Raw genomic sequence first — 23880 nt, forward strand, 5'->3', positions numbered from 1 at the left:
ATTCATATAAATACATCCTTGATTCCTTATTTCTGATTTTCTCATTTTCATGGAATTTGGTTTGTACCCTAATTATTAGGCTTCACTTCCACATAATCTTGACACCAAAACACTTTCCTTCACTCACAGACTATTATCAAGTGGGCATCGTCCATCTTCACCTGAAGCTCTTTTCATCTAGCAAATCCCTTTACCCTTTGGTTAAAGTCAGCCCTATTAGAGAGGATAGCTCATAATTCTTAATCCTGATTGATCACACCCTCTCTTTTTACTGTAAAAACAGTCATGCCCTGCAGTTTGACTATCCCATTCTAGTGGTCTATTTCAAGCATTCTCCTCTCTCTCCAGAATTCAGGTAAGCCTTTCCATAATCTTACTTAATTTGATAATCTTTCTCTATATTTTACTTCCAACCCTCCCCCCCCTCAACGTTAACTTACCGTAATTTTCTTTATGTTTTTTGTGCACCTCCTTTCTATAACACTAAGTTGTCCTTGTGCTTTCCAAATTTGAATTCAAATCTTCTCAGTGTTTCTTGTGGACAATTTCTTTGAAATTTTGTAAAGAATTTAATTTGAAGTTATGTTCCTTAACTTATTAACCAATATTGCATTAAAATTCATTAATGTAACTTCATAATGCAATCCTGTTGTAACCCTGAAATTGCTAATTTGATTTCTTTAATGTTTTAACTTCCTCTGTAGGCCTGATAATGGGGTTCAGTTGAGCCTTGAAATGTCACTGAAGTGTTAAGTCTAAATTGTGATCCACTTCAATAAATGGTGTACCAGTGTTTTTAATTTCCTTTAAACATATATGCAAGATTTTCTGTGTATTATAAAATCTGGAATAGGCACTGTACATAGTTATGAATTTAGTTTAAAATGAGGAAATGCAGTTTTTAATCTGACAAATGAGCATAACAACAATGTTTGGTGTAAAGAAGAAATGCAAAATTAATGTAGCAGTTCAAAGTGAAGATAATGTCTGGTGCCATTTTTGTGAAAAAGTTATGTTCTGGAACACACTCCCCAGTGTTGGAGTTATGATAATATTTTATATTGTTTTATATTATCTAATGCCGTAGTTTGTTTTTGCACTTAACACCTGACCTACCTAAAAAATCTACAAATTACTTTTTTCATTAATTGTTCAGACAGCAATAATAAATAAATAAAATAAAAAAGTCAAAGTATTTTTCAGGTTTTTCATTTCCAACAGAATGCATAATATGACCCTTTCTTTCAATTTAGAAAGCAATAACAGTTGATAAAAGAATTATAAAAACCAATATCATTAAACATTTATTTCAAAGAAAAGAAATGTATGGGATGACAATTCCTCTAACTAATATTGTTGATAGTTTAGACATATGGGACAAAACATATTTCTAGACCAGCGTTTCCCAAATTGTGTTCTGTGAAAAATTGTAATTAATAATTAAAGAAATAAAATCAATACATTTTGCATTTGTAGTGTACACCACTTTGGTATCATTATAAATTTTAACATTTTATTTATTTTTTTTTTCTAGTTATTAATACACTGGCATAGACTAATAATCAAGTAGACCACGGAACACTTTATTTAGGTGGGCTTTTGCATAGAGCATAGTATGCATAGAGGTAATGCCATCTACGAAAAAGTAGCAATGTAGTGATCTAATATGCCATTCATATGCGATTTAGCCTGGAGTACACGGGTTGAAGGAGAGGGGGAAGCGAACCGATATCATGACTAAACTCACTTCCTTGTATAAATTTTTTTGATAATTATTAGTATTTAGAAATATTATTACAATAAATGACCATGGATTTGTGGTTGAAAAAAGGAACTTAAAAATGTGAAGCAAGTACTTCTAGTATTGCAACTGTGGTCGCTGAAAACGAACACAATATTGTCACACTTCAAAGTGGGGATGAACAATTGCAGCCTTTTGTTACGTAAAAATCCAAAGTGAAAAAACAGGAACCAACTAATAAAAGATCAAAACAAAAGTATGATGACAGTTATTTGAATTTTGGCTTTACATGAGTTGGAAATGAAGATACTCCTGATGTACAGTGCGTCGTATGTAATAAAATATTAGCAAACAGTTCTTTGGCTCCCGCTAAACTTGTGTTCTGTAAATGTTCCGTAAATAAAAGTATATTGTGAGTTGAAAAGTGTTAAGTGACTAAAAAGTTTGGGAAACGCTGTTCTAGACTATCAACAAATTGACAAAGGAGGACATATGGAAAACATGTCTTCCCTTGTCAATAAATTAGTAAAGGCCACCTTCCTTGTCAATCACAATTATAAAAGAGACCAACGAGAGATGAGCACAGAAACAAAACATTATGAAAAAAAAAAAATGGTGATTATAGTTCTACTGATGTGTCATCAAAGAAGAAAAAATTAGTCAAGAAACACTTGTGATGAACCGAAGGCAAAAAATGAAGCGCAAGATAAACACTGACAAGGAAAAAATTGAGTATACTGAGTTATGCAAAGCCATTAGAAAGAGACTCAGAGAGGACATAAGAAGATTTAACACAAGAAAAGTAGAACAAGCATTAAGGGAAAACAAAGGATTTAAATCAGCAGCCATGAGCAGTAATACAGAAAGACAAATGATACTGAAACTGAAGAATAGCGATGGTGTACTTATAAACAGCAAAGAAGGCATAATTCAAATAGCAGAAGACTACTATAGAGAATTATACAAGGAGCGAGGGAATTATGCCAGCAGTGGGGAAGATGGATTGCAAATTAGCAACACATACGACATACCCGATATTCTTCCTGATGAGGTAGAATATGCATTGAAGAATCAGAAAGCCCTGGGGGAAGATGAAGTTACTGTAGAGTTGTTAAAATTGGGAGGAAGAGACATAACACAAAAACTGGCAAGGCTCTTCACAAAGTGCATTAGAAAAGGTGTGACACCTAACCCTTGGAATAATGCAATCATAGTTTTGCTGCATAAGAAAGGAGATAAATCAGAAATTGGAAATTATAGACCAATTAGCTTGTTATCCCACATCTTCAAGTTGTTCACAAGGGTCATTACTAACAGATTAGAAAGAATACTTGATGAGAATCAACCGAAAGAGCAAGCTGGCTTTAGGACAGGATTCTCAACTATGGATCACCATAACGTAATATCACAGCTAATGGAGAAAGCAAATGAATATAAAACACCATTATGCCTGGCATTTGTGGATTATGAAAAGGCATTTGACTCCATACAGCATAAGGCAATGTTTCAGGCACTGGAAAGACAAGGCATAGATACCCCACATATTATGATTTTGAAGAAAATATATGAGAATGCTACCTCATTTATTAGACTGAACAAAGACAGTAGGAAATTTAAAATTGAGAAAGGAGTTCGACAAGGAGACACATCTTCAAAGCTGTTTACTGCTGCCCTTGAGGAAGCTTTGAGAAGATTAGACTGGTCGCAGAAAGGAGTCACTGAACAGAGAGTACCTAAACTATTTACGATTTGCAGATGACATTGTGGTCATAAGCCACAATCCCAAAGAATTAGAGGACAATTAGAGGAGAATTAGAGGACAAAATCCAGTTAGTAAGGATTTTGGACTAAGGATGAATATGGCTAAAACAAAAGTAATGATGAACAAGTATGCCACAGAAAGGGAAATAATGATTGAAGGAGCAATAATTGAAAAGGTGGAGTCATATACTTATCTGGGACAAGTTATTAGCTGTAATAATGATAAATGGCTGGAAGTCAAGAGAAGAATAAATTTTGGATGGATAGCATTCAGGAAATATAGTCACATACTGAAGAGCAATATCCCAGTTTGTCTGAAACGTAAAATAATGAACCAATGTATACTCCCCACCTTGACTTATGGAAGTGAAACTTGGGCACTCACCAAAAGAATGGAAGAGAAGCTGAGAACTACACAGCGAAGAATGGAACGAATTATATTGGGAATCAGACTGTTAAATAAGAAGAGAAACACATGGATTAGGCTGCAAACTCAAGTAAAGGACATTCTTATCAAAACTAAAGAACTAAAATGGTCTTGGGCAGGACACATAGCTCGAAGACATAACAGATGGACTAAGAAAATAACAGAATGGTACCCAAGAGCAGCTAGAAGAAAACCTCGAAGACAAAGGTGGAGATGGATAGATGAAATTCATGAGTTTGTGGGTAGTAAATGGATGGCCAGTGCTCAAAACAGAAGGAACTGGAAAGTTGCTGGAGAGGCCTTCATCCTGCAGTGGATTGAAAATGGCTGATGATGATGATGTGTCATCAAGGTGATTTTTGTGCTGATGTGACCAAATGAAGTGTTACAGTTTCAGGTATTTAATATGCTCTTAGCAGAAGCTGTATAGCTTTGAATAAATTTGGTAAATTATGGGCTTTGTATGGCAGCCAGCTGACTTTCTATTGTGAGTACATAGGGCCCAAGTGTGTTCCCTTACAGTAGTTGAAAGTCTGATGGCCCAACACAGAATTCCTAGGTAACAAGTGCCAACTTTTGAAATGTGACATAATTGGAGACCCAATTTATCATCCTTTTTGAATCAATTTTGCAAAAAAAAAAAAAAAAAAGTTGTTTTCAGTATCAATTCTGTAAATTTCATTGTGAGAAACTACCAGATGCTATTATAAAAGAAAACCATTGACATACGGTAGTTCTTTGTCGAAGAACTGACAAATTCTCAAGGAAGCTTGAAATATAACAATTATCCCAAGTCATGCTTGAAATTCTAACAATTCCTCATAGCAATGCTTAGTATGAGAAGATATTAAGCAGATAAGAAAAAGAAAAAACTGAGTTACATCTACTCATTCTGTTGAAGCTTTGAAAATATTCTTGGCAGCCAGGTCAAAAATCATTTGATTAAAACTAAGCATGAAATTTAATTTCTAGTGCAGTGTAGACTTTAAAAGCCCTCCTGCTTTTTCCAAAAAATTTCCTGCTTTACTCTTGTTTTTTGTGAAGAATTCCTGCATTTTTTACTAAAAAAAAGAAAAAAGCTGTTTCTTGTTTTGGCCAAACATGTTTCCTGTTGGCGCCTCCATGGGCAGGAGCAGCAGCGCATATCACACGCTTCTTGATTAGACCGGGGTTCGAGCCCGTGCCCACCAAATACGGAGGATACGGAAAGGTCAGGGAATAACCACTGCATATTCCCAGAGCAATATGGCCTTAGTTGCTAATGCTCCTAAAAACCAAATAATAAACAAATAAACATATTTCCTGTTTTTCCTCCTGCTGACAGTTATATAATCTCCAGCTTTACAAAGGTCAGAAGCTATGTAATAAGTTAAGAATGTTATATTATATTTTTTAAACTATACTACTGCAGTTATGAATATAATTATTTATATTCATAATATTCTTGAACAAAAAATTTATTTTAAAGTAGTAGTAGTGGTGGTGGTGGTGGCATGTGATGCAAGAAAGCAAGTGTATGAGCTTATGCAGCATCAGCCAAAAAAAAAAAAAAAAAAATCACACAATTCCCTCCAAATGCCTGTCCAGTTCCTACTTAAATTTATTCAACCTATCAACTTCCACAACGACAGATGGAAGTTTGTTCCAGCAATTAACAACCCGCCGGCTAAAGGCAAATTTCTGCACATCTATTCTACCTCTTTCTTTTCTTAATTTCAATTTATTCCCCCTTAGGTTCGTAATCTGAACAAGTGGAAGGATCCCATCAGAATTCAGTGTGCTCAACCCATTCAAGGCCTTGTACACCTCAATCAGATCACCGTGCAGGTGCCTAGTCTCCAGCCACTGCAATTTGCAGAACTTAAGCCTCTCTTGGTAAGAGGATCCCTTCATTCCCCTCACCAATCTTGTTGTCCTTCTCTGTACATGCTCAAGCAAATCTACATCCTTCCTAAAATGAGGCCTCCAGACCTGTATGCAGTACTCAAGGCATGGCCTGACCATTGCCTTATACAGAGGGACAATCGCCTCCTTTTTCCTGCTAGCAAAATTCCTATATATCATTGACAAAACCCCATGACCTGCCCTGGCAGCCTGTCTGCATTGCTCAGAAAACTTCATATCTGACTGCACAATTACTCCCAGGTCTTTTTCATTTTCTGCCACCTTAAGTGTAGTACCACACAGTTGGTACTTTTCTCTCGGGTTACTTCTACCCATAGGCGCCTCCGTAGCCAGGTGGGAAGGAGCAGCAGCAGTACATAGCACACGCTTCTTGATTAGACCGGGGTTCGAGCCCGTCACCACCAAATACGGAGGATGACGGAAAGGTCAGGGAATGACCACCGCATATCCTGGAGCAATATGGCCTTAGTTGCTAATGCTCCTAAAAACCCAAATAACAACAACTTCTACCCATATGCAGTACTTTGCCTTTTTAAAACGTTAAACTTCAGTTGCCACTTCTTAGCCCATCTGCCCAAATTATCTAGATCCTGTTGTAGTAGCACACTGCCATTACTGTCATTAACAACCCTGGCAACCTTTGTATCATCTGCAAACTTCGACACTAAACCTAATATACCTTCATCAATATCAATGATAAATATACAAAAGAATAGTGGACCCAACACCGAACCCTGTGGGTCTCCACTAATAACATTAGTCCACGAAGAGCAGCACCCATTGATTACCACCCTCTGTCTTCTCCCACTTAACCATCCTTTTATCCATTGTAGCAACTTACCCTTAATACCATTCTCTCCAATTTGTACAATAGTCTTCCATGCTCAACAGTGTCAAAAGCTATCCTGAAATCAAAATTATTTTTTTGCATCCAGTTCCTTTGTAACCACATCATAATAACCAATCAAATTTGTCAGACAAGACTTTACCTTAACAAACCCATGCTGTGTCTGAATTATTGCTGCAGTCTTGTCTAGATGATCCTGCAATGCATTTTTAACCAGTGATTCCATTATTTTACCCGGAACAGAAGTTAAACTAACTGGTCTGTAATTACTCGTGTTACCCTTCGATCCCCTTTTGTGAAGTCAGAAGTAACTATACACAGCTGTGTTATACAAGCTTTAAATCTTAGTGTGCAAAAATTAGCCTTCGCAATCATTTAGGTTAAATAAAATTTTTAAAAATTACTATTTGCAGTACAAAAATCATATTTGAATTTTATAATGGGTATTTTATGATTTTATAATAGTATCAGTTCCATCAATTTCAGTGCAAGAACCTACCAGAAGCTATTATGAAAGAAGAGAGAATTAATGCACATTGGTCCTTTGTTGGGGGGACTGACAAGTATAGAAGGAAATCTGAATTTTAAAAAATTTCAAGGCTCACTTACCATTTTATCAATTTCTAATAATAGTGCTGAGGTGTGAATGGATTTTCACCCAGACGAAAAACAAGTGTACTTCAGATCTGGCCGACCGGGCTAGCCGAGTGGGTAAAGTACCTGCCCGGCAACCCAAAGGTCGCGGGTTCGATTCCCGCCTCGGGCTTGGATCAAAGTACTGCAAAAACCTTGGGAGGTGCAATATGGCCACAGAAGCCGATGCGCCAACAACTACCAAATCAATCAATCAATCAACTTCAGATCTTCTCATTCTGAATAGGGCTATTGTTACAAACAAAACTGAAATGTTGAATTTCAGTCTGCAAGAGTATCTTCTTTGAAGCAACTGTAATCAGTTGGCATCTATTAGGCAATCCAAACAAATCTACAGAAAATCAGGTGTATGTACTGTTTGAAACAAATACTGATAAACAATTTTGTCGCTGTTTTAATATAAATGTGTATATTAATAGTGAAATTTAATTTGAGGTCCAAAGTCTGGATTTAAAAACTTTTTTTGTTTTCCTCCTGCTTTTTTCTAATAAAAAAATTACAAAATATGCTTTCCAAAAGTCAGTGGTTGGCAGTTATACTAGAATGAAAGACTTTTCAAAAAATATTGTGTAGTTGACTAGCCTCATGGTTTCATGTACAGCCAAATCTCAACCCTAGAAATTTTGAATCATTATATGAGGTGCTTAATTTAGCATGAAATAACAAGCTTAACAATTTGTGAAGTGGCTGAAGAGATGATCATTTCTTTCAGAGATGATCAATGGCCACTTGGGCCAGATTTATATATAAGATAAACAAGCTACAGCTTAGGGCCTCACATTACAAGGGGCCTCATCCCATCTTTAAATCTGGCCCTCATGACCGCTGGCAGTAATGGTAGAATAAGTGTGAACATGCTGTACACATGAATTTCCTTCAAAGTAAAATACTTTGGGGGGGGGGGGGTGGATATTAGCCTTGCATCTCTGTAAGTACACCTTTTCATATTTATTCTCAGTACAATTTAATCAGCTCTTTTATGTCTATAATAATATATTTTGACCCATCCAAATGGCAATTAAATTAATAAATTTTATTAGTGTTAATGAATTTCAAGACAAAAATAAATTAATACTATTTCCACTTTGTTTCTTTTAGGCAAGTTTAACCATTCTCATTCCCAAAGACCACCATCGTTTTATTTTAGGAAAAAATAGAAAAAAATTAGCAGATTTAGAACTTAGTACAGCTACAAAAATTACTGTGCCACGTCCAGAAGCAAATTCTGATCATATTCTTATCACTGGTACCAGAGAAGGAATTGATAAGGCTCGGCATGAGATTCAGTTAATTTCTGATGAACAGGTAAGTATAATTGCATATTTAAATTAACTGTGTGTATTTTAAAATTATGGTATAAAGAGAATTGTAAATAAATTTTGGATGCTTTTTTTAAATATTATTTTTAATAAATTTTTTTCTTTCCTTAACCTTAACCACTACAAGAAACAAATGTATTAAATGTATTGGGCTTTTTTTTTTTTTTTTTTTTAGGAAGTTATTTCTTGTTTTATTTTAAATATATACGTGTTAAGTGGAGTTTTATGGGTGGGATGAAGTTTTAAGATTTTTGAAGCTCCTTCAGATGCAGTAGTACATAATTAAGATATCTTCATTTACTTAAGTTACTTTATCAACCCTTAGTTTGCTGCAGTGACATTTAAGGTTCATTCTCAATCACTCTATGGGAACACAAAATCATGTGTAAAGTACTGCTTTGATTCTGAAAAATTACAGCATTTTTAAGTGACATCCATCAATAGACTATGGTACTGTTTAAGCATTTTGAAATTTATGCTTTCATTAAACTTAGGCTTGTTGATAGTTGCAGATTGCCTCTGAAGTCTTTGTGGATAGCTGTTGAGGTAGCTTGTGTCACTTTGTAAAAGTGGCATTACAATGGTTACTGACACAGGGTATACTCCCCAAAGATGGGGGTGATTTTATATATACCCAAATGTTCCCGAAATTTGAATGTTGCGCGGGAACTATGTCTAGTATGGACTTGTGGTGCTAGATAACACTGCATGCATCCTTTGTGAATCAGTGTGCCACGTGGTGTCGGGCTGGATAGAGTCATTGAATATTTATGCACAGTTCTTTGGCAGTGTGTTTCGTGTAGGTTGTGATGGCTGATGTGAGAGAGCAACGTGCTTGCATCAAGTTTTGTTTCCTTCTTAATAATACAGCAGCAGAAACCCATAAGAAGTTGAAACAAGCTTTTGGTGACAATGCTTTAGGCCAGACGTAGACCTACTACTAGTTTAACTGTTTTAAAAACGGTTGAATGTCGGTTGGTGACTGATTGCTCTGGGCATTCATCATCAAGCACCACCCCGGAAAATGTCACAAAAGTTTGGGCGGTGATCCATGAAGACTGCAGGCAAACCATCCACAACATTTGTGACATTGTAGGACTACCATGCGGCATGTGTCAGCAGATTTTGTCAGACGAGTTGAACATGAGAAGGATTGCGGGCAAGTTCGTGCCACGGTTACTGAGTGAAGACCAAAAGCAGCATTGAAGTTAGCAGAGATCTTCAAGAACAGGCCAGGAGTGATCAAAATTTCCTTTCTAAGGTTGTCACTGCTGGCAAGAATTGGGTATATGTGTATGACCCAGAAACCAAGCAACAATCATCCCAGTAAAAGAACCTATCTTTGCTCCAACCGAAGAAAGGCTGACAAGTGAGAAGCAATGTGAAGTCCATGCTGATCTGTTTTTTGGACATTGATGTGATTATCCATAAGGAATTTGTTCCTCCTGGCCAGACCATCAACGCAAAGTTCTACTGCCACTTTCTGAGGCAGTTAAGGGAAGCCATCAGGAGGAAACATCCAGAGAAGTGGTACACAGAGAATTGGCATTCATTGTAACAAAGCACTTGCCCACACATCTGTTGCTGTGGTGCAGTTTTTGGCATCCAACAACATGACAGTTGTCCTCCATCCCCTTATTCACCAGACTTATCCCCCTGCGATGACTTCCTCTTTCCAAGAATGAAAATCAAGTTGAAGGGTCAAAGATTTGACAGCATAGAGGATATCCAAACCGAATAGCAGGCAGCGCTGAACACTATGATGAAAGTCTTTCAGGATGCATTCAAATCACGAGAGAAGTGCTGGGATCAGTGTTTATACTCTCAAGGGGACTACTTTGAAGGTGACAGTGGTGATTAAGACCCAGGGTGAGTCTAATTTATTTTATAAATACAGTTTGGAAACTTTTGCGTAGCACCTTGTATTAGGGGGTTTTGAAAAGTTTTTGGTGGGCCAACTTCTTCACTGTGAAGAAGTTGGCCCACCAGTGGCTGTGTATTATTTTTCAACATATTCTCCTCAGAGCTGTACGAACCTGTTCCAGAGATGTTACAATGCATTTATTCCACTATCATAAATCATTCTACGGAATGACTCAAGGCCTGAAAAAATGCTTTTATGACTGATATAATCTCTTCATTTGTTTAGAATTATTTTCCAGCCAAGTGAAATTTTGAGTTTAGGAAACAAAAAGAAGTCTGGCATTGCAATATCTGGTAAATATGGTGGGTATGATAGTAATTCATCCCCATTACTGATGCATTTTAATCAATGCAATTGCTGATGTGTGAGTGGGAGCCCCTATCTTGGTGAAACAAAACACTTTCCATCAGTATTCCTTTTCTTTTAGACTTTATTTCATCTTATAATTGATATAATAGGTTATATAGTATTTTACCATCGGAGTTTGGCCTCTTGGAACATAGTTATTATTCATTTAGGATCCCAAAAGGTTTCCATCATAACTTTTCCAGCTAAAGGAATGATTTTTGCCTTCTTTGGCAGTTGTGTACTTAAATGTTTCTTTTGCTTTGATCAAGCTGATAGTTATATAAATCTTTAAAAATCATGCCAAAAAATTTTCTGGATCTCCTTTGTAACTTGCCAACAATTCTGACAGTCTTTCACTGACATTATAAGGTTTCAGAAGTAGCAGGGTCTCTTTTGCAGATGCAGAAACTTTTGATAAACCTAATTCCTCTGTCAGAATGTGATGTCTGATTATTAAGATGCCTATAGCCTAAAAAATTTCATTGATAATTGCCAGTCTGCCCTCACCATATGTGTATTGAATCAATTTTTTTTTTTTTTTTTTTTAAGCAATTTTTTTAGCTGGTCCTTGAGGTTGTCACAGATATGCCAGACAATCTGTACTTGCTACCTGGGAGTCTAAAATGCTGAAGGAACTGATATTTGGGTGACACTCAAGTCAAACAATTTCGGTGAATTCCGGACAGTCTGTGACAGCCAAATCCTCTGCTTGCACCTTCACAATGGTGGGACTGTTAGTAATCCTGGGTATAACCTCCATGCACAAGTACATGGTGGGTGACCACCCAGGTGTGAACCAACGTAAGCAGGGGTCGAGGTGTGGCGCCCACACCACACAGAGGAATGCCGCCCCTCTGTGTTACCAGGCAGTACTAGGTGGTAGATGACTCACATAAACCAGTGCAATACCACCACTTTGCTTATTGGAGGCTTGAAGTGGTGGAATCCATGTATAATCTCCAGAGCTAAGTTCTGGTCAACCCTTCCCCATCTCTTCCATCATGCATTATGATTGATGACTTTTGATGGTATGATGAACATCGTGGCGAGATCCAATATTCCTTACATTTCGAGGGTACAGCTCTAAAACGGTGTTTGCAGTTTAGTACACTGGACCGAACCTATTGGTAACACTTTAGGAGGCTTCCGGATCAGCTAGTGTATAATCTTGCTACCTCTACTCTGCCAGATAGTGACTGGAGGGAGTCCGAGTAGTGTGTATGTGGGGAGCATTGTCGAGGCCATGTTATGTCAAGGATCTGGGTATATTCTTACCACGTGTACGCCATATCCAAAAATTTCATTACTTCATACAGCATGTCCCATCCACTTTTTCTTACTATTGAATACACCATGAATTGTCAAACTAATAGAGCAAGCTTATCTGCGAAAAGATCTAAACCTCCCAAGCACTTCCTAATTCATTTCTCAAATATACGTGGTTTCAATTCTAATCTCAACGATGTCCATTTCCACTTCAGTCTGCCAAACCCCATGTACTTTTTCTGACAAATCTCAGTTATCAGTTGATTCAACTACTGCTCATCTCAGTTTTTTTACTTTTCTTCCAAACAGCTGTTCACTCTGTACAAATTGAAAATCCGCCCTACCATGGAATATTGTTCCCACATCTGAGATGGTGCCCCCAAAACCGCTCTCAGACGTCTTGATTCCATTCAGAAGAGGGCAGTTAGGTTAATTAATGATTCATCTCTAACAGAGTCTCTCCACTCGCTGTCTCATAGACTTACTGTTTCTGCTGCATGCCTCTTCTACAGATATTTCCATGGGCACTATTCTTCTGGATTGGCTTCTATAATTCATGATCTCTCTTTCAAAACAGTCTGAACATGTGCCACCACTAGCCAACATCCATTGACTGTCCAACTTCAAATTCACAGAACCAACTTTTCATCTTCCTTGTTTATTTATTCAACTGCCATTTTCTGGAACAACCTTCCTTCATGTATTTCCTGAAAATTACAGTCTACAGAAGTTCAAGTCCAATGTCAACAAATGTCTTTCCAACCCAAGCATGGTACTAAGTACTATGGGTTCTAATACCCTTGTTTGGGGTCTACATAAAAAAAAAAAAAAATTAGCAGTTGTGTGTTATGCACTGATAGGATCATCTTTAATACTCACTTTCTCCCCTCTTGAATTCTGCTTCTCATTTTTTAGGTGCATTAGCATATATGTATAATGTGCCTCTTTATTTTCATTGTCTGTTTGCCCATCTGGCATGTCATAATTTAACTCCTAGTGGATAGATTTTATGGAAATTTTATGTTTGGGCCCATTAGAAAGATTTGTTAAGATATCCTAAATTTCATTAAAATCAGACCAATAGAAATCCATAATTATTATTTCTTTGTTCATCTGTCTGCGTGTAATAACTAACCTCTCAGTGGGTGGATCTCACTCAGAATGATTTGTCGAGCATTCTCAAATTTCATTAAATTCGGACCAATAGAAAACCTGGCAATTACAATTTTTTTCCTCCCCATGCATATCATATGAGCTATCCATATACTGTATATTCTACCTGAAGCACTGGATATTGTTTGTGTTGCCATGTGCTTGTTGGAGGAATGAATGGGCATTGTGGTGGGTATGCAGAAATAAAACATTCTTGGTTTGTACATAAAAGTTGTTGCTTTGTGTGCATGATTTTATTATAAATCATGAATTAGTACTATTTGCTAATGTACTTGAAATGTAATGCACTGCATCCATTAACTAACTTGCTCACTACCATGGCATATAATCAAATAGCATTAGCATTAGTAGAAGCACATGATGCAAGAAAGCAAGCTTATACACCATCAGCCAAAAAAAAAAAAAAAAAAAAAAAAAAAACCTTTGAATTTCACCCATCCATTCACTCCAAAAGTTTGCCTTGAATTTATTTTAGCTGTCAACTTCCACAACAACGGATGGAAGTTTGTTCCAGCAAAAAAGGCAACTGTCTTTCCTCAATTTGAATTCATGCCCCCTCAAGTGTGTAATCTGAGCAAGAGGGAGAATCCCATCAGCATTGAGCATGCTCAAATCATCAAGGCTTTATACACCTCGATCAGATCACCTTGCCTAGTCTCCAGACACTGCAGCTTACAGAACTTGGGCCTTTCTTGGTAAGAGCAACCCTTTGTTCCACTCACCAATCTTGGTGCCCTTCTCTGTACTTATTCCAGAAGTTCTGCTTGTTTCCTAAAATGAGCCCTCGAGACTTGTATGCAGCACTCAAGGTGTGGCCTGACCATTGCTTATACAAAGGGATAATCATCTCCTTATCCCTACTAGCAAAATTCCTGTATATCATTGACAAGACCCCATGAGCTACTGTATATTCTAGCTGAAGAAGTAGCCTGTCTAATATATCAATTAGACAGGCTACTCTTGCAGCCTGTCTAATAGATATATTAGACAGGTACAATATCATGAATTTCTTTTGATGTTTAAGCCTTCTTCTGATGATATGATGTTCAGATTTTTTCATTATCTGAAAAAAAGAAAGCACATTTATTTACAGCATGTTATCAAAGAAAATGTAATGAAATTATGAACCTGCATTCTTGCATTTGTTTTATGCAGAGGATCAAATAACCAAACAAGACTATATTCACAATTTTATTGTCATTATTTTTGTATTATAAGCTACAAATTTTTCAATACCCATATAATATACTGAAAATGGTATTTGGGGATGAAAAAAAGCACAAACTACTTTTTGTGCTAGACTGCTTGAGTATATAAAATTGTAATGCATGTTCTGGGAATGTTATTTTAGTTGTTATTCAACAACTAAAATGCAAGAAATTTCCCTTTCCTGTGTTATCCATTTAATCAAAATCTTGTTTTAATCCTTGTCCTATATAATTATTTATATCTATTCATTCTTACAGCATTAATTTATTCTTACTAGGCTAAACTGGCATTCGAAAGGCTCGACATTCCCAAAATTTATCACCCGTTTATATCAGGTCCATACAATGAAACTGTTAATCAACTTATGAATGAAACAGGCGCTCGTATAAACATGCCACCACCCAGTGCAATGAAAGATGAAATCACTATAGCTGGCGAAAAAGATGCAGTCAATAAAGCTAGAGAAAAAGTTCTTAAAATCTATGAAGATAAGGTAAGTTTGTTTTTATTTGTTCCAAGAAAATTCATTTGTATATAAGAGAACTTCTGAAATTAATTTCAGGGTGGTGGATCTCTCCCAAAAAAAAAAAAAAAACATATCTAATGTAGTAGTTTCAACTTTTGTGCACAACATGCATATATTACAATCGCTGAACTAAAAAAAAAACTGGCATTTTTAAAGTATCACCTATGGACTTATTACAAATTTTTAGTGACACATGCGTTGAGAACTGCTAAAGGAGAGAAACAGCATATAGCTTATGAGATGGAAAGTCCACCAAAATGAAATCTGTTAAATATTACTTCAGTTGTACCAGTGATAATATGATAAATTCCAATAGCAGCTCAAGGGTAGAAGAGATTTATTTTTTCGTTTGTGAATTCAGTTTTAGGAATAGTAGTATACAAGAAACTGCTCCCTCTGAGCACTGGAGATGCTTTGTCAGTTTATTATTTGATCAGCTACATTTTCTCATAACTGTAATTATACTAAGGATCACTTAGTGTATGAGGATTTCCTGTACAATAAGGAGGATTTACATGGCAGCAATTTTTATCAGTCCCTTTCTAAATCCCTCTTATGAACATCCTCTAGGCATCAACTTGTCAAACATAAACAGCATTGTCTTCTAAGAGCTAATTGTGCCTGTATTAAGCAAGCTTTTTTGTCAGGAAATTTAATTCCATACATTTTTATTATTTTTTTTTAATGTGTTTAGATTAGATGTCTGGCTATTTTTGCACTTGTAGACTAAATAATTTACAATTTTTTCTCTTTTTTTTATCATCACCAAATAATTATACCATAACACAAATATAAACAGCAATACTATATGCACTAATAATGAATTTTGGAAACTGAATTTGCTATAGTGAACATGTGGTGCTTCTAATTGAAAAACTCTTATTGCTTTTAGACAATGCTGCTCAGCACCTGGCAATGAGGAATGTGAGCAGTTAACGTAAATTAGAGCAATGGCATGTTGTTTCCCCTGTAAGGTTTTGATGTGTTCCATTGAAGAGCAAATATTGTAACAACGATATACAGCATTACAGTTTAGTACAGTGCAGCGTTAAGTCAACCTTTGGATCGAGGAATAATGCAAGCAGTGAAATTAAATTTTAGAAGGAAACAATTCGTGTATATTTTAAGCCAAATATAAATCAACAGTGAAACTAATGAAGTTGAATTGTTAATCTATAAATTTATTGGACCCAATTTTTTGGATATGCTCTTAATCAGAAACCAAAACTTGAAACTATTCAAAAATGAGTGGGTTTTCATTTTTTCATTTAAACCCACTCAAAAATGAGTGGGTTTTCATTTTTTCATTTAAACCCACTCAAAAATGAGTAGGTTTAAATTTTAGAAGGAAACAATTCGTGTATATTTTAAGCCAAATATAAATCAACAGTGAAACTAATGAAGTTGAATTGTTAATCTATAAATTTATTGGACCCAATTTTTTGGATATGCTCTTAATCAGAAACCAAAACTTGAAACTATTCAAAAATGAGTGGGTTTTCATTTTTGCCTGAGCTTACTAATGAGAGTGTGCCAAATGATAAAAAGTCAGATGATTGCATTGAACATAAAATTTAATACTTATTATTACATATTTAATACATAAAAAGTTGCTGGGGGAGGGGAAGTTATTACCACCATTTATTTGTTGGCATCAACAAAACTTAACTTCAGTTATTCAGGAAGCCCTTTGGAAGACTGGTCATTATTTTTGAGGTAGAAAAAAAAATTTATTATGTTATTAGCATTTTTGTTATTTAGATGCATATTGATATTAATTACAAGGCTTCAGATATATTCCTCCTTCCCTGTTTCTTCTTTTAATGATTGGTGCCATTGTTTATATATTGAAGAGAAAAGAGGTGTATATCTTGCTTTAGCATTAGTTGAGGCATACGATGCAAGAAAGCAAGCTTATGCAGCATCAGCCAAAAAAAAGCCCTCCCATTTCACCCATCCATTCACTCCAAATGCCTGTCTAGCTCAGCCATAAATTTATTCGAGTTCCATAACATATTCAACTTCCACAACAAGAGATGGAAGTGTGTTCCAGCAATCATCAGCATTGAGCTTGCTCAACCTGTTCGAAGGCCTTATACACCTCATTCAGATCACCTCGCAGATGCCTAGTCTCCAGGCACTGCAAATTGCAGAACTTAAGCCTTTCTTGGTAAGAGCACCCCTTTATTCTCCTCACAAATCTTGTTGCCCTTCTTTGTGCTCATTCTAGCAACTCTACATCCTTCCTAAAATGAGGCCTCCAGACCTGTACACTGTACTCTAGGGACTGACCATTGCCTTGTACAATGGAATAATCATCTCCTTAGCCTTGCTCCTTAGACTTGCTGCCCTGGCAGCCCATTTGCACTGCTCAGCAAACTTCATAATTACCCCCAGGTCGTTTTCTTGGGTTACTGCTACCCATATGTAGTACTTTGCAGTTGTCAATGTTAAACTTCAGTTGCCACTTCTCAGCCATTTGCCCAACTTATCTAGATCCTGTTGCAGTAGCATACTGTTTTTACTGTCGTTAACAACCCTACCAACGTTTGTATCATCTACAAACTTGGACATTAAGCCTGATATGCCTTCATCAATATCATTGGTGAATACACAAAACAACGATGGGCCCAGCATTTGAACCTGGGGAACTCCACTAATAACATTTGTCCGTGAAGAGCAGTGTCCATTGATTACCACTCTCTGTCGTCTCCAACTCGACCATCCCTTTATCCATTGTAGCAACTTACCCTTAATGCCATACCTCTCCAATTTGTACAGCAGTCTTCCCTGTGCAGTAGTATCAAAAGTTTTCCTGAAATCCAAGTATAATATATCAAAATTATTTTTGACATTCAGTTCCTTTGTGACCATATCATAGTATCCAATAAAATTGGTCAGACAAGACATCCCTTTAACAAACCCATGCTGTGCCTTAATTATTACTGCAGCCTTGTCTAGATGATCCTGGAATGCTTCTTTAACCAGTGACTCCATTATTTTTCCCGGAACACAAGTTAAACTAACAGGTCTATAGTTACTTGTGTCTATAGTTCACCTTTTGTGAACCCCCCTCTGTGAATTGGGGATACATTTGTACACCTCCAGTCTATGGAGACCTCCCCTGAGTCAAAGGAAGCTCTCATAATTATGGCTAAGGGTTTGCTTACTTCCTTTGCTGCCTCCTTTAATATAACTAGATAGATCCCGTCCACCTGAGGTGCCTGCCTTATGTTTAATTGCAACAATTTCTCTTCCACTTTGCTCTCAGTTATTTCAAAATCACATAGCTCCCTGTTTAGATTTTGATAAACTTCTGGTATTTCCCTCCTTCAAGAACTTGTTTTCCCTCCTTGAATAACTCAGTTATGACTTTTCTTATATTTAGGTACATAAATCTCAAATGTTACAAGATTAATTTTTATATCTTGCTATCTGCATAATATACAAATGACTTAATTATAGGCATAACTTTTATATAGGGTTGTTATTTCTAGAATAACTAAAAATACAACTTAAAATCAAGAAATTTGATTTTTTTATCGTTTTATTTATTTGTTAGCGAAATAAATGCCAGATGGTCTCAGTAGAAGTTCGTAAAAATCAACACAAGTATATAATTGGGCCTCGTGGACAAACTCTGCATGAAATTATGGCACAGACAGGTGTATCTGTAGAAATGCCTCCCACTGAAAGTCAATCTGAAACAATTACACTTAGAGGTGAACAGGATAAATTAGGACAAGCCCTAACTCTAGTATATGCAAAGGTAATTACTTGTAGTTTTTATATATATATATATATATCTGTTAGTTGTGATTCAGTTAGCCATGTATCGAACTTGGTAACAACTGTTAATACTATTTATATTTAATTTCATTACTGTGTTGCTAAAATTCCAAAGAAAGTTAGAAAACTTATTTTCTGCAAACTTTCTCTGTAATTTTATTTTCCTTAATTTAATTAAAATTGCTCTTTACACAAATTAATTTAGTTTACTTAACTAAATTGCATTGCACGGTAAGGATCAATTTTAAAATAACCTACTGTTAATTACTGAAGCATTGCCAACGTTTTAACACATTTTCACCCTGTCTACTAGAGATTTCTCAAACTTTAAATAGAAAAACAACAAACTGGAGTCAAAAATTACCTTGAAGGTAATTTTTGACTCCAGTGGAATAAGTGACCATCATTTTTGTGATGGTCACTTATGTCACTTTGTGGTAATTTTGTGACCATCAGTGGAATAAGAGATTAACAAATCTCTTCCATGAGAAGATATATATTAACACTAACTAAAATAGAACTTACAACCTTCTTTTGATAGAAGTCCCTATGCTTCTTATATTTTCATTATTTTTGTAAATCAAGTTTCATATAACAAACTGTCATATAATAAGTTAAAAAAAAAAAGGTGTATAGGATATTTTAATTTTAATTTATAATATACAAGGGAGTATGAGAAGCTTTTGAAAATGTTTGAAGTAGTATATCACCAAAAGAGATGATTAACCACTGGTCTAATGTATTAAGGCAGTTTTGAAAGCGTGGTACACTCACTCCTGTTGGGAAAAGGGGGTATATAGTAAAATTGAATTGGTTACTGTATGGTACTCACGATATGATTGACTAGTTGTTTAAAATTCAATTTTTGCTTAAAGTCAGGCAGCATACCAATGTGGACTCAATAAAAATTTGACTATTTTTATTATCTTTCTCAGTCTGTCTGTGAAGGTCAATTAAGTTGCACTATCTTTATGGCTATACATGACATGTCACTACAGGGAATACCATGCTATTAAATTGTGTTGGTGGGGTCAGTTTGATTGGGTATTATTATTTTAATGGCATCAGAACTTGTCACTCATATCTATATCATGTATTTGTTTGTAGGGGTGTATATTTGTGGGCCAGTTGCATGTTTTGTAAGCTGAAAAACCTGGACTGACACACAGGGAAACTATTCCTGCCTCAGATTAGCTAACTACATCTTTGACTGAAAACTTTAGAAATTACTTCAGTCATTGATGGGAAATTAGACTCAAATCTCTCCAAAATAAGTGGTAGGTGGCAATGCATTCTGCTGGCCAAATGGCCATGGAGGACATTTTGAATAGGTAAATTTTCAGCTGCTTTACCTTAACATTTTTAAGTACAGACATAGTTACAAACTTTCACTCAGTACAGTGGAAGTCTGAAATTAGATTGCTATTAATTACCTTTTAGAAAAAAATATTCCTGATAGTAGTAACCAACAATAAAATTCTTGTGCACCTTGGTCATTATCCGGTTAACCTCAATTCTGTGCATTGATTACAAACAAAACCCTTGCAGCTGCAAGGTTAATCCATTAAATGCTACATTGGACAATGTTACAAACAGCTGCTGTGTTCATTCTTGACATTTGGCAACATTGTCTCTGGCATAATCTCAGTTATACAAAGAAGGTGTGTGTCACCTGCAACGACAGTCTAAAAATGGCACCCATATTGGAAACTTGGTCCTGCAAGGAACAGCAGAGTTGGTTAGTTTTTATGGGCAAAGCAGCAGAAAATAAATTGTGCAGTTGAGGATTATGGTGAAACAATGTTCAGTAACACTCAGAATTAAATAAAATCTAAATGCTCGAGGCATAATATATTATGAGTTTAAAATAACACTGTAAAATATCTGTGTAAATACACCATGGTGAGCTCATAACGAAAAACAGTATAAGTGCCTACATGGCAACCCAAAGGTCGCGGGTTCGATTTCCGCCTCGGGCTGGATATCACGATGGTGCCGAACCAACCGGTTGGTTGGATATCCCGGCCACGATACACGAAGGAAGCAAGAAAAAACTGGTTCCTTCGTGTATTGATCACATCATACGAAATAAATAAAAACAATATAAGTAGCGTAAAGGCATAGATTTAATTCTATCTCATATTGTGACTACCTTCACAATGAGTTACCATGCATTACACTAAGTCAAATAAGTAATGCTTCACTAATAGCAAAGACTATCATTACTTGGCACCTCCGTAGCCAGGTGGGCAGGAGCAGCAGTGCGTAGCACACGCTTCTTGATTAGACCGGGTTTTGAGCCCGTGCCCACCAAATAAGGAGGATGCGGAAAGGTCAGGGAATGACCACCACATATCCCCAGAGCGATATGGCCTTAGTTGCTAATGCTCCTAAAAAACCAAATAACAACAACTATCATTACTTATTCGCAATCAGCACCACAACCACCCAGACAGCACTGTTTCAAATCTTGTTGGCCTATCCTCAGTGGGTGGGTAGGTACCCTGGTGGTGTTGCTATCATGCCAACCCATTTGTGAAGTTAATTCCCCAATATGAGAGATACCAAAAGGTGTGCAAGATAATGCTTAAATAAAATCTAAATGCTCAAGGCATAATATATTGAGTTTAAAATATTGGATGTTTTCTTAAACATCCAATGTATTCCCTAATGATAACTTCAAATGAGTCATTACATCCCCCTCTCCCCCCCGTGTTTGGACAGTATGACCACCAAAAGTAGTTTGCATGTGATCAAGGGATTAGTATAAATCCCAGAACATGATGCTCTTTGTACAAGTAAATATTGTGGAGTAACAGTGTTTTTTAATTGTAGTTATATTTTTTATATATTAGTTAAATTAAATGATAGGTTTAACTGTACCAATCATTTTGGTGAATATGCAGAAAAATAATGTATAGATAGTATTTTATATTTTTTCAACTCTCATATGAGGTGCAGTTATAAAGTAATGCCTGCTTTGGTTTTGAAAAATATATTACAGTGGTCATTCAAATGAATGCTGCAAGATCAACATAATATGCATATTACAAAAAAAACTGATCATAATCTTGTGCCAGATTATTGATCAAAATCTGTTGACAACACTGAATGCCCACATGATACCATCTGCTGGCATTATTTGCATCAAGGTAGATGTGATCTGTACCCAAATTTTTTTTTTTTTTTTTTTTTTTTTTTATAATGCAAAAGGACAAAAACTGCTAAAATTTATCACAGAATGTTTGCTTGATATAGTGAAGTATGAGTTAATGGAAAGTCTGAGTAAGCAAATAAGTTTAAGAATGGTGTTTAAAGTGTTGAGGATTCTCCTCAACTAGGGCAAGAACAGTGACATGGCACCAGAAGTCATAGATGCAGTGGAAGAACTCGTATACAAGGAAACCATTGCATTACTATCACAGAAATTGCTATGTCATTCAAGATTACTATTAGTTCAGCACATACTGTCATTAGTAAGGAGTTGAACTTTAGGGAATTGTGTGCCAGATGGATTACTCAGTGTTTAACACCAGAACTGAAGGAATAACAACTTAATCCATGTTTCATGAACAGCATGAGTGTGAAGGAGATGCAGTCTTAGAACACAGTGACCAGAGATGAAGCCTGGGTGCAGTATTACACACCAGAAAGCAAATGTGCAAGTTCATAGTGAGTCTCAGGCTCACTATGAACTGGAGAAAGTCTTTACTCAAGCATCAGCTAGGAAACATTACTCACTGTATTCTGGGGTGAGTTACAGTTTTGAAACAGTGATTGGGAACAGATACAGTGATGTGCTTTTCAACCATGTTTTGCTGTACCCGGGTATTTGTGCCTGCAGTGTGTGATAACATCCATCCTCACACCACCCATTCTACAATGAATCAAATACAGGAGATGAAGTTAGAGGTATTGCCCCATCCCTCATATTCACCAAACCTGGTTCCATATAATTATCACCTTTTTGAAGAAATCAAGGCAGCAGTGCACAAGTGGCTTCAACAGCAACTACAAAACTTCTTCTCTTGAGTAATCCAAGCATCAGTATAGTGTTGGAAGAACTATAACTAATGGGAACTGCATAAAACATTTGACATGAATAGTCTCCCTGTTGTTTATGATATTCAACTTTTACTGAACTCTACAATTTTTCATTTGCCTGGCCTTTTTACATAATTGAAATCTTACATACTAACTTTGCTTTCAATATAATCACCCTCTTGCTTTAAGCATAGCTATAGTTGCTTTGCCCATTTCTGGTAGCATTGTGAAAACTATTTTGGAATCTTGCTGAAGCACTGAAAAATTGTTAAAACCAACAGATGGGATCACTACAGTGATCTCTCAGTTGAATCCCATGCAAATGATTTTTCAAATTCCAAAATAAAATAATCAGATGGTAGACCTGGAGAATATGATAAATGCTGAATTCATTCTACACTAATTTTTCCAAGAAAATTGGTCAATGTGATCAGTGTGGTGGTGTACTGTCATGATACAGAAGGAAATTGTCTCAGATGTCTTTCCTGCACGATTGCTGGCAAAAGTTTAATGCTCACACATTTCGCAATAGAATGGTTTCAAGATTTCATAATATCATACCCAGTGATTGCTATGAGAAACACTGATGGGGAACCATCCCCTTTGTAATGGAACAAGTTAGTATGACTTACCAATCTGAAATTGCTTTAGTTGTGGGATTCCAGTGCTTCTGTTATGCTGAATGTTGTTTTGCCTGTAGACCAATGGAATCCATCTTGTCCTCAGTGAACTGCATTAAGACAACTGGAATTTGCATACTACAATTGTGCCCCCATATCTGCTGATTCAGTTACTCGCAGTTAATCATTGGGAAAAAAAAACAAAAAAAATTTAACATGTACTACTCACATGGCCAATACAATGCTTCCCTTTATTTTTAATGATGTTGATTTTAAATTGAATAGCTTCCCTTTATTTTTTTACAATGTCGCGTATGGTTTGGTCAC

At 36.1% G+C, this 23880-nt stretch overlaps 1 protein-coding gene across 1 annotated transcript in view; it reads left to right on the top strand.

Moving 5' to 3' along the window:
• Dp1 (satellite-binding protein 1 Dp1) overlaps positions 1 to 23880 on the top strand; it is a 189693-nt gene that overhangs the window by 68428 nt on the left and 97385 nt on the right. Inside the window, exons 5-7 of the mRNA XM_090372689.1 lie at positions 8434 to 8640; positions 14852 to 15067; positions 18663 to 18869. Of these exons, the coding sequence (XP_090228815.1) occupies positions 8434 to 8640; positions 14852 to 15067; positions 18663 to 18869 (630 nt within the window). The remainder of the gene's footprint in view (positions 1 to 8433; positions 8641 to 14851; positions 15068 to 18662; positions 18870 to 23880) is intronic.

Source organism: Mastigoproctus giganteus, chromosome 4 (assembly GCF_048544385.1).
Source record: "Mastigoproctus giganteus isolate SK-2022 chromosome 4, ASM4854438v1, whole genome shotgun sequence".
Taxonomy (NCBI): Eukaryota; Metazoa; Arthropoda; class Arachnida; order Uropygi; family Thelyphonidae; genus Mastigoproctus; species Mastigoproctus giganteus.